The sequence below is a fragment of the Canis lupus genome, chromosome 13 (assembly GCF_048164855.1).
Source record: "Canis lupus baileyi chromosome 13, mCanLup2.hap1, whole genome shotgun sequence".
NCBI classification, from domain to species: Eukaryota; Metazoa; Chordata; class Mammalia; order Carnivora; family Canidae; genus Canis; species Canis lupus.
In genome coordinates, this window is record NC_132850.1 from 36,417,233 (window position 1) to 36,429,759 (window position 12,527).

A 12,527-nucleotide genomic window follows, 5' to 3' on the forward strand; every position below is an offset into this window, starting at 1 on the left:
CTGAACCTTTTATAACAACTAAGATCACCTGAGTTTTCCTAATCTTGCTGACTTTCTCTGCAAAGGTTCCACAACAGCACTAGCAGGGACAATGTGGTATTTTAAAGCAGAAGGTTGGAGTCTTGGTTTTGTAATTTCCCATCTCTGTGGTATGGGGAAAGTCAACAAGTCTTGCTGGGCTTGGCTTCATCAGTAAATGAAGAGGCTGCACTGGTGAATTGTAATGACTCCTTTAGTTCTAAAATTTAATGGTTTCATAACTACATTTGACCTAAAACCACTAAAGGCATACCTGACTTTCCAAATTCCTCAAACTACCCAAAAGACACCCCATGTACATTTCCTCACCCAAACCTGATACCAAATAAATCATATCTGACACATGAACAATCTCATTACTCATCTCTCCCTCCCCTGTCCTGAGTCCTTGTCACAACCTAGCAAGGCATAGGGAGGAACTGTGCTTTCATTTCCCCTCATGTAACAGTGGAACCATGCAATAAAAATTTGAGTGAAACTACTACTCATTTAAATTGAAATTTCTGTTGACTCGTGACTGAATACATGTAAAGACCAATAAAAAGACAGAAAAAAAAAAGTCACTAATTATTCCTTCTTTATATTATACCAACTTTCCTGGACTTGAAATTACAATTGACAAACACTTCAAATCAGAACTGCTTTTCAGATGAAGAAAACAAAGTTTAAGCTATTCCAAATTTATTAAAAGCCAAAACTATTCTTTATTTCCTAACGTTTCAGATGATACTAACATAGGCCAAAGTATATCAATTATCATAAATGTTACCAAGAAACTGACTTCAAAGAAAAATATGACCTAAGTAAAACAAAGTTTTCAATGGAATCCACAAGAGCTAAAGACTAAGCAGTTGTACCTTTTAAACAGAAAAAGGCTAACTGTGTTTGTTTTCCTTTTTATTTTTATCTAAACATTCAGGGGAAACTGACTTTCTTTGTTCAGTGTTTATTATTTCACCTTTCCTGAAGCAGAAACCAAAACACTTTGATAATGGGAGAGCCTGGTAAACAGATCCTTGGACATTAGGGCTCAGAACGACTAAGCCAGTTGCATTTTAGAGGTCCATTTTTCCTGAAGTTAATATCACCATGATTTGATTTCTTCTCATATAAAAAGGTATGATAATACCATATACAACCTTACTCAAGTCCACACTTATATAGAACCAAAATGAATCTATAATACATGCAAACAAAGGTTGAGAAATCTAAAAGAAAACTGCAGAAGATAGCTGTTCTTCCTGGAAATGCTATTATCACACTTTATTACATTGATATAGTCTATTTGGTCAACCCAAGTTTTATTAACTCCAAGGATAGATTATCTCTGCCAGATGTCAAAACTACTTGCAAATACTTTTTTCTTTCTCTTCAGAGATCCACTAACACACTTACTAGATTCAGATCAATCCAAAGCAGTTTTTCTATACCACTCAGAAAAACTAGGCAGTTCAGTTCTTAAACTTAATTTTTAAACTCAATATTTAATAAAAAAGATGAGTAAGTACTTCTTTATAGCTTCCCATACCTAAATGTGTTACAACTGGAACTGCTCTTTGAGTTGTAACACATTTTGCTACACTTTGCTACTAACAAAGTTACAAAAAAGTATTAAAATAAATAGGCTCATATAAACATGTCTACTTTTTAAATAAAGGGCTTTCCCTAAAAAACAAATTAATCTATGCAATTCCAGGAAAAGATGATGCATTTAAAAGAAATGTCTGGAAGAACACAGAAAGCTTACAAAAGTAATATACAAAGCACTGGCATTATTATGAATGTCTGAAATATGAACATACTCATCCCCCTACATAAGAACATGAGCCTAGATTTGGAATTCCCCTGAACCACCTGGAGAAATGGTGAGCCAAATTTTACCTTCTCCTCCTCTTCATCCTGTTCCTTCCCCCTTAATATTTTCCTCAACACACTGCCCTCTACCTTCTTGAATGTACCAGTACTTAAAAGTTATAAAAATTTTATTTGATTGCTCTGCTTTAGTATTATCATAGTTTCATCTGCTATTAATTCTACTGCATTCTTCATATATTAGAAGCTAAATAAGTTCCTATATGCTGGCTAGGAACCCAAGACCTACTCACAATTATTTCTACTGCAAAAATGCACTGAGGTCCAAACATCCTACTAATAGGTTTAATCCATTTACTACTGATTGATGGATTATCAGATTATCTTTACCTATTAGGTCCTTACAGGAATTAAAAATGCTTAGGAAAAGAATGAGGGACTTCCTTGTCCCCTCCCCACATGTGCCATTTCCCAAAAGGATCACATTGAGAACATTTTTCCAGGAAACAGGTCAGAAACTCATTTTGCAAAGCAATTTCTGTCTCACTGATATAACTAATTATAATTTTTAAAAAGTAAAATCATGATATGATTGGCTAAATAGAGAATTTTTAGATTTTTACTATTCCAAAAGTTAATAAGCACAGCAATAGAAAACCAATTAGGTCTAAAAATAATGCTACCTTCCCCCTCCCCCCAGAAATGCGTAAATATCAGCCATCTCAAAACAGTATATTTTTTACGAAGACAGGATGTGTGTGTACATGTGTGCATGTACACACAATCACAATGTAGGATACTTGTTCTTCTATCTCTTTACTAAAAATATACCTCTAAAAGCATAATGTGACATTCTACCACAGAAAAGCATATATTTGATAAAATGTCACTTATCTGTTTTGGCAGGAAATGAGACCAAAGTGACAGAGCTGGACAAAATAATGCAATTTCACTAATTGCTAATAATTAATTTGAAAGAAAAAAAAAAGAAAAGCCTTATTGCCAAGAATTAAAATCCAATGCATCTAGCTGCAGTTTCAAATGTAGGGTAAGTATGTAAACAAACAGATTTGCCAAAATTGTGTGTTATGATTCCAACACAAGAAAGATAAATTAAAGAGCCATGCAAATTTTTTTATATTTCCTGAGCTGATGCTGAAAATAACTCAGAGGAAAGGGCTTCTTTTGAGATATAGGAGTCCTAACCCTTACCCTTTGTGCATAATCTTATCAGTGCTGTGACAAGATGAAAATGCTTATTAGGGCTATTAATTTATACTTTAATCATTACATTAAAATCCAACAATACCACCAGATGGTAAATGCAACCCAAGAGAGATATCTTCTAGCACAGGTCTGACGATTTATAACACAAAAGCCATAACAGGATTTTAGAGGATTTGTAATTTGGCAGCTCGTTAAGCCCAGTTTTGTGTTTAATATGGGGAGAAGACAAAAAACTTAAGACTTCCTTTTATCAGAAATGAAGGTATACAAATTAATTAAGAAGAAATTATTTTTTTAAGATTTTATTTATTTATTCATGAGGGACAGAGAGAGAGAGGCAGAGACCTAGGCAGAGGAAGAAGCAGGCTTTCTGCAGGGAGCCTGATGCAGGACTCAATCCCAGGACCCTGAGATGACAGCCTTAGCTAAAGGCAGATGCTCAACTGCTGAGCCACCCAGGCATCCCAAGAAGAAATTATTTTGAAGTTTATTTTATTTTGAATCCTGGTACTTGAGGAAAACCGAAAGATAAATCCAAACCTGTCAAGTGATGGGGACTTCCAGGCAAAGTTTCAAGAAAACAGCCATCCACATTGGCTGATTCCATTTCCTCTCTTTGAAATTCTCAGTCTGCAATCTGGCTTTTTCCCAGAATACCAATGACACTGCTCTTATCAAGATTAGAAAATGACCTCCTACATGCTAAATTCAATCACATCCATTTTATAAGCCTTGGGTCAAGTGTTAACAAATCCGTGAAGTCAACTTTAATACCTTAATTGGGGTATAACTCAAAGCTTGGGTCAATAACAACAACAACAAAAAAAATGTTGCCCTCTAATTGTCTGCTACCTCACTGGACAGAAGTTTCTGGGAACACGCACCCCTCTTTCACCTTTGAAGGCACAGTGCTTTACACACAGTCAATATCATGGAATAAATAAACTGAGGGCTTGCCAAGTTACCCAGGAAAACCCAATAATTGTTCTTTTTTTTTTTTTTTTTTTTGAAGCGCTTATAATAACTAAAACTACAGAGGAAAGACCTAGAAAGGTGGCAAGGAAAATTTTTCTTGGTTAGAGAATTAAGACATCTGCTACAATTTTAAGAGAAAAATTCCCATATTTGCACACTATTATTTTGATTTGTCTATAACTCTTTAATATTAAAGGCCCGAATTTACTAACTTCCCTATGAAAATCAAACTTCTTAATAATACTAATAAATAAGCATTCACTAACTGGACAAGTCAGTGAGGAAAAAAGAAAGGCCTATTGGCCAGTGAGGTATTTTAGGATAATTATGTTTGAAACATTTTGGGGAAGAGAACTCATAACTATACCCAAAAGGTACCAAAATGCCTCAGTTTCTCACAATCTTGCTCCCCAAAAACCTGCTTTTGAGAACCCAGAGCAGTAAGCAAAGGACGACCTATCTGGGACCATGTAAAGCAACTGTTTCTCTGGCCACAGGAATTCCCTTTACCCTCTTTTACCTTCAGATTTGACTATTCACTCTTCCCTGCTGTAGGGATTCCCAGGACCACTCCTTGCCCCATCAAACGCCCTTCCTCCAGTTTGTCCTCCTCACTCTTGCCTGAGGTCAGAAATTCAATGCGCAGAATTATGCAGAGAATGGAGAGGGAAGGGGGCAGGGGATAGGAATAGTGAGAAGAAAAGAGGGAAAAACATCCACTGCACACTAAAGCCCAACTACCCAGCCCCTCCCTGCTCCTTATCACTGCCAATGCCTTACAGTCTTTCTCAGAGCAAACACAGCCCCCAGTTTCCTCATTCTTCTTTAGTCACCTCACCCTTTCCACAAACACTGCTGTCTCAGACCCAGGGGATGTGCTCCTCTGACAGAACGGTGCTCAACCCCACCCAGGCTGACCAAAGCTCCTGTCTGAGACAAAGAAGCAATGGGAGGAAGAATTCACCTAGGAAAGGGGAAGGAAGAGCCAGTTCAGTAATGGTTAATATAATGTAGGTGCTAACCCAGGTCCTCTACCAACATTTCCAAATCTCTTTCTTTGGGCAATACGCTTGAATTTCCAAATTATCATGAACTTTTTAGAACACAATCCAATTTGTAACTGGGGAATTGCACACAATTTCTTACTGAGAAATTACAAACATGCTATGAATTAGTAAATTCATACCAGCTGTTGGATTCATGAAACATCTGTACTCTAAAGAAGGTGACTGTATGGGCCACCCCAGGCTTGGCAATGTCTGTTTACTATTCCAGAATCCGGTTGGTTATATCTGTGGACTCTGCAAACCTAGTAAGTCTCTGTGAACCAGTCCCTATGAAAGATCCAGAATCTCTTCCCTGAGGATCGAGGAACTGTTAAAGACACTTCTTTATTCATTCCAGCAGCACCATCTTAAATAGGATTCGTTTGCGTTTTTTCTATCATTTTAGAATTCTATTGTATTGGATTTTAAATTAATTACTCCCAAGCAGAGGCCTATATATTTTCAACAGCCAGACTGCCAAACAGGATTTCCATTTGGATCCACTCAGCTCACGTGAAATGTATGTCCCACTTCTCATTTACCTTGTGTCAGGGTGTCCAGGTGTCCTCCACATGAAGGCTTGGATTTTGCTTTCTCTGTCTATTCAATGTTTTACAAAAGATACAATCTCCTAGGAAAAGCTGTTACTCTGACCCTACGACTGAAAGCTTTTGATTCAGCTGGCATATTTCAAGAGTCTCAAGCCTGGCTCTCTGCTCCAGGCCTAAACAAAAATCTCTGTGGAAAGCTAATTCAAAAGCAGAGCTCACTCACTCTTTACCAAGCTGCTACTTGACAGCCTGTAACCTGTCCAAAGCCGCCCTCAGTTTCCTGTGGCCTTGAGAAAGAACCCTCCTTAAGAATGCCATCCAGCTGCACTGGCTGGCTGTGTACATTAACCCCTTCCAAACTGGTTTCCCACCACCACCAGAGCAGCAGTGCCCTAACTGCATAAGAAACATACCAGAAAAAGGACAAGTTCCCAAAGTTTACAGCTGGTGTTAGCAATAATCACAAATTCTTGGGATTTAAGCCTAAGGGCCAATAGGACAGCCAAATCTCCAATTTCAAGAAAAAAACTTCGCCTTAGCTAAGGATTGTAGTATACCATAAAGAAGCCAAATCAATTCCTCTTTCACATACACACACACATTATACAAAAGCATATTAAGAGGAAAGCACTACCAACAAAACTGTTCCATGGAGAAAAGAGCAAGCAAGAGTATACACAATTTTTTTTTAGTTGGATATTTAATTTCAATTTTCTGTCCAAATATTTATGCCAAAGAAAAGGCTTTTACCTTGGTATTAATGCTCAGGCAGTTGTAAATAGAATAAAGTCAGCTATGAGAAAAGTTAGGCAAGGAGGGTAAGTCTTTTAAGGCTCAAAGGAGGAAGGGCACAGATGATGAGTAGAGAAAAATGCTAAGATAGCATCTGAACACTAAAAGAAATTAGAACAATTTTACTTGATACGCTAAGATTTTGCTTGACATTTTTATTTATTCAATTCACCTGATAATCTTCTGAGCCCCTACTGTGTCACCATATATGCTACTATTTCTACAAAAGTCCTACTGTAAGACCTGAGTACTTGAAGGGTTGGGGTGAGTGATCTAAGAACATCAAGACTTCAAAAAGGGCCTGTATGCTTTATGTTACACACATAACATCTTAAATACACTGCAAGGTCCTCTTTGTGACTACAGAGAGAGAACAAAGCTTCCCCGGTGGTTGTTTACTTTGCCTCTTTTTCATTCATTCTCTCACCCAACCAACATCTACTCATCCTTCCAAACACCCTTGTCTGGCCTCCTAAGGGATAAAAGATATGACTCAAACCCTTCATGGAACTTACAACTGAATACAGAACATCAGACATACCAATGAATGACTATACCTTAAGACAAACTGAGATAAAGGCTGTAGGGATACCACAGCATAATGGGGAGATCAGAATAGGAAATAAACATTTCCTACTAGGTCTGTAAAAGCTTCATAACATAGCCAATGGTTGCTGAGCTGGACCACCAAGGATGGTCAAGGTTTCAATAAGGTGGATACAGTAGGGATATCAGAGGTAGTAAATACACATACAAAGGTGAGAAAGAAAGGATAGTAGCTTTCCCTTTCCCACATTTTTCCTATGTCCATATGATGGTAGTAATTAGTCTTTGAGAAGCAAAATAATCCTCAGAATAGAAAATTTTGTAAATTTAGAAGTTTTACCTGACAAGGCAAATGCATGGATTTCAAATTCCACAGATTCCTTTTTCTTTCCCTCTTTTTTTAAGTAGGCTCCATGTCCAGCATAGAGCCCAATACAGGGTTTGAACTCAAGACCCTGAGATCAAGCCCTGAGCTGAGATTAAGAGTTGGATGCTCAATCAACTGAGCCACACAGGCGCCCCCAAACTTCACACATTTCTTTTTTTTTTTTTTTTTTTTTTTTTTTAACTTCACACATTTCTACACCTAACAAATGAACCTCACCAGACTGGACAATTTCCTCCCCTAGATTCCTGCTATTACCTCTACGTTGGTGCCTTAGAGGGCCTGCAACCTTGCTGTTCTAGGTCTCCCTTGTACTACCTACACTACCACTGGTTCATACCCTTTGAATCAGCTATTAAGTCAGCTACTGAAAATACCCATTAACTGACTATATGATAAAAGAACACTGCAGTTTGGAATAATTTAATATATGCTTAACTAAACCACTCTCTCATCAAGTGATTTTTCCCCAACTCACAGGGTTGCTGAAGGTTAATTTCAGTGATCCATGCAGAAGTAGTGTCCGTCAGACACCTAAGTGTTACCTGGAATGCTGATGTCTGGGTCCAAGTTGCAGCTGGCCATCTGGAGCTTCATATGGCTCTTCTACCTCATACACATTTGCATCGTTGTCCTCCATGCTTCTGGAATTCTGCCTTTCTAACTCGGGAGTTTTCCCTATGGCCATAATAAATGGCAAGTTCTCATACTCTGGTATTTCCTCATAATGGCGTACATTTTCATACTCTGGTGCACAGCCACTTGTAGTAGATTTGCAAGGCCCCTGAGATGATGATTCCCTGGAAAGCATTTGATCATCCAAAGACTCAGCTCTTGGTCCATTAGCTGCACTCGTGTGGCCCCGAGACTTCCTCTTCTTTTGGGATTCGAGGCTGTAGTTATCTGCAGAATATGCCTTGATGGGCTTACTTCTCTTCTCTTCTACCAACATGCCATGCCAATCACTTTCAATTCCTTTCTTCTCCCCACCTGAGAGACTGCCTGTGGTTGTGTCTCCAAGCTGGCTATTCTTGAACCAAAATTTCTGGAAGTCACTCTTCATGAAACAGATGGACAGTTTCATGTTGAGCAACTTCTTTAAAGAGTTTTTCTTTTGAGTGTCTTTGCAAGGCTTAGTGCACCTTTCTGCATCCATAGCAGATAATGATTTTGCTCTAGGCTTAGTCATGGCAGTTGAAAGCTCACTATTTGATGATATTGTGACAGACTTTAAGGATTCCGGGTTCCCTGAAAAGGGTAAAATAGGATGAGGTAATTTCCACACTGGCTTTTCTGAAGCCCGTTTAGGCATATCAAAGGAGGACGACATATTGAGGTTTTGGGCACACAAATGCTGAAGGTGATTTCTTTCTAGACCCTTCTCTGAATTATTTTCTTCATTTGAGGGGTAAGAACTTTTCTCCACAAGCTCCTCTGAGGCAGCCTTTTTAAGAACTCCTGCAGCAGGCAAGCTGTGTCTCTGAGGTTTTTTGGGGACAATTCTTGAGGAACTTTCACCTTTTATTGTAGATTCCTTTTGCATTTGAGAGGCAGACACTCCCAGGTTACAGGTGGTAGGCAAATGTTCATTGCAGGTTAATTTGAGTTGCTTAGGCAGGCTCATAGATAAAGTACTGCATCTTATAAAATTGGTCCCTTTGTCCACAGCAAGTGACATACTAGAACCATCTACTGTCTTGCTGTCAGAACATAAATTAGAATCAGTTTCCATTTTTTCAAAGGAAGATGTTTCATGATGCATAGCTTTCTGTGGATTGACTAAATGTTGTCTGTCTCCATTGGAGTCCACATTCAATTCACCTTTATTTCCTGGCTTCACTTTGTCCACCCGTTCCTGGTTACACAAAACATTCTGATGAAGAATACTGATTTTATTGTTTTTCAAAGCAGCATCTAAAAGACAAGAAGAGTTACTGTCTAAATTCCCTGGTTCTTCAGTACTTTCACTAGGAACATCTATGTACTTTTGACGTAATAGACGAGCAGCCCGTGTCTTTCTGGGCTTGGGGGTTGGAAATTTGGGGGTATATGGTACTAAGTGAATTTCTAAGGGACCAAGGTCTTTGACTTCTGATTTCTTACTAACACCACCTGAAGGTAGAAAAGTACTCCTTTTACCATCATTTTCCAGAGTTTCTTGTTCAGATGAATGAAAGCAGGTATTGCTTTTTTCACTGGTATGCTGATAAGTTTCATCATTAGGTAGCTGTAGGTGGCAACGGTGATGATCAGGAACTTTTTCAAAGCTGGACAGGGAAGGTGACAAATCTGCAAACTCAATTCTGAATTGTCTGTTGGAATTATAGCCATCATTCATTTCTGGGTTGTCTGTGGATCTGTGCTTCTGTAGAGAAATAAAAGGTGATGTTCGTTGTGTTAAAACATCTTTGAGCTTCTCTTCTAGGATGTTTGCCTTTAAAACTACTCCAGTCTGGGTCTTGATGTTTTCAACGTTAGAATCACATTTACTCCTTGTTTTTATAGCTGAAGAGGACTCATCAATTTTACTATTTTCTAAATTTTCATGCATTTCCAGGGGCTCTAAGATAAGTTGCTTTCCAAACAAACTCTCTCTATTCCCAAGTTTATGGATACACTGAGAATTGCAGGAACACACTGGTAGAATGTAATCACTGCTCTGATGCCCTACATTTTTACAATTAGAGTTGTCAGCATTTTCAGGTAATTCCTGTTTGTGCTCTTCAAGGTTCACAATGATTTTCCTTGATGGTGACTGCCCGATGTCTCTAACAGATGAGCCTTTCAGAACTTTTGGTTTTGGGGCTATTGCTGGTTTGGTTTTCTTTGTTGGCTGTGGAACACCAGAAATTACAATATCGGGTTTAGGTGCAACAGGAGGTGGAGCTGGCTTATTTGCTACCACAAACTTTGGCTTGGGGGCCACTGGTGGCTTCTTAATCTCTAGGAAAGAAAAAAATAATACTTTGATGACAAAGAATAAAAATCCAAATCAAAAGATGATAAATACTTAAGTTTGATAACATTTTTACTTTTTTTGACAATCATGGTAAACCTGCATTTTGCTAGGCAGATTACTCTTGAAAATTCCTTAAATTGCCCTTCAATTCCAATAATATAAAGCTCGGGCAGAGTGTACATTTCTCAGCAAGTCCAATACATTTTTCTTCTAAATCTGGAACAGATTATTTTATCTTCAGTAGACACTAAATGAAATCCCTGGCTTCTGCTTGGGACCTTAGTTTGTCTGCCAAGTGCTAAGTGAGTGAATTTGCCTCAGTTATATAAAAAGACACCCTTTATGCTTACATATCAATTATTCTTCTACCTCAATAATATACCACAGAGTTGTTTAAGTGCCATTTCTCAAGAATCTACCTCATTAGAACCCCAAAACAATCTTAAAAAGGAATACAGAAATCAGAAATTTTACAAACCTAAAAAACAAAACCAATTCTTCTATATTATTTGATTTATTACAAAGTTGGTATTTCTCTGTATAGGCACTGTCATTAGGAATTGTCATTATTCCTTCAATGAGCTTTATTTTTTAAAAAGTCATGTGTATAGGTTCTATGCCATGTCTAATCAATCAGAGTTTCTGGGAATACAGCCTGGACATGTGTATTTCTTTTAAGTTCCACAGGTGAATATTCAGTGTTCTCTTTATTAATAACTACTATTCTAGAACATTTAAAAGATGACCACAATCTCTACTGTAGCAATCCTTTCTCACATTATATAAAAAGCACTTAACAAACACCTATTTTTTTAATAAACACCTATTATACTACACTAGATTTGTAGAGACCTGTTCCTAGCCTAAAGGCACCTCACAAAAGACACAAAAGACCTATAAAATGAAGATATACAGAGCCCAAACATCTTTGGGCTGTATCTTTTTTTTCCTTAGATTCTTTTTCTCCCTATACTATCACTTATCAACTAGTCACATTTCCCCAAGGAGATCTGAGGTAAAAATAATTTATCTTATGTTTCTTACACTTCATGTATCTTCGTCCAACAAGATCTAATGCTTAATAAAAACAATTTACTAAAAAAAATTCTCAAATTTTTCAAAATATCTGTTGGACGTAAAGTACTTGAATACACAGAAGCTTTGATACTTAATTTAATGATGACTTTTTTTTTTCAACAAAGGAAATTAGTCACAACATTTGGGAAAATATATGAAAGTGGGGGGGGAGTGAGAGGAGAGGGAGAGAGAGCGCACGAGAGAGAGAGAGAGAGAGAGAGAGAGAGAGAGAAAGAATGGGCCATTCTACTTCTTTTTACCAATCATTTTCCCAAACCAAAGTCCCATGATAACATGTGCTTTCTCACTTAATTCCTGGGTGTAATGTCCTGATAAAGAAGGTAACAAAATACTTCCAAAATAATTTAATAAAAATTCCCAAAGCTATACAATTTCAGTTAGCTATTCAATAAGCATGCTATTATTTTTGAGTAGAAAAAATTGTAAACCCATTCAAAGCCTAATGACGAACCCTGCTATAATAGTCTATTAAATCAAACCCTTGACCTATTAAGTCTTTTTTTCTAAGTCTTTTTTTTTTTTAAGATTTTATTTATTTATTCATGAGAGACACAGACAGAGAGACAGAGACACAGGCAGAGGGAGAAGCAGGCTCCATGCAGGGAGCCTGACATGAGACTGGATCCCAGGTCTCCAGGATCATGCCCTGGGCTGATGGTGGCGCTAAAGCGCTGAGCCACCTGGGCTGCCCATTGACCTATCAAGTCTTAAGAGAAAAGTATGAATGCCCAGGGCCTCCTTCAAACCTCCTACCTTACCCCAGATAATGAAATCTGACAAACTGTCATGTTGATTTCTGTAACCATTCTTAAAACATCCTACCTCTGGGATTTTTGAAGGAATTAAAATAAAAACAACTCAGTTTTACAAGATGGAAAGAGTTCTGGAGATTGGTTTGCACAGTAACTTGCAGGTATTTAACACTACTGAGCTATACACTTATAAAGATGGTAAATTTATGTTAGGTGTATTTTCCACAACTAAGAAAAACCCCCAAAAAACAAAACTTCAATCTCATCAAATTAATCTTTTACTTTCTGAATCTCAACAGCCTTGTCAAAAGCTTCAGGACCATTTATCCAATCAATTTTTGCTTT

The 12,527-nt window shown here is 37.6% G+C and overlaps 1 protein-coding gene across 2 annotated transcripts in view; it reads right to left on the reverse strand.

Annotated features, from left to right (window-relative positions):
- Nucleotides 1-12,527, reverse strand: part of FGD6 (FYVE, RhoGEF and PH domain containing 6) — a 107,470-nt gene that overhangs the window by 90,932 nt on the left and 4,011 nt on the right. For both annotated transcript variants that reach the window (XM_072773123.1, XM_072773122.1), the window contains exon 2: nucleotides 7,919-10,316. In XM_072773123.1, the coding sequence (XP_072629224.1) occupies nucleotides 7,919-10,316 (2,398 nt within the window). The remainder of the gene's footprint in view (nucleotides 1-7,918; nucleotides 10,317-12,527) is intronic.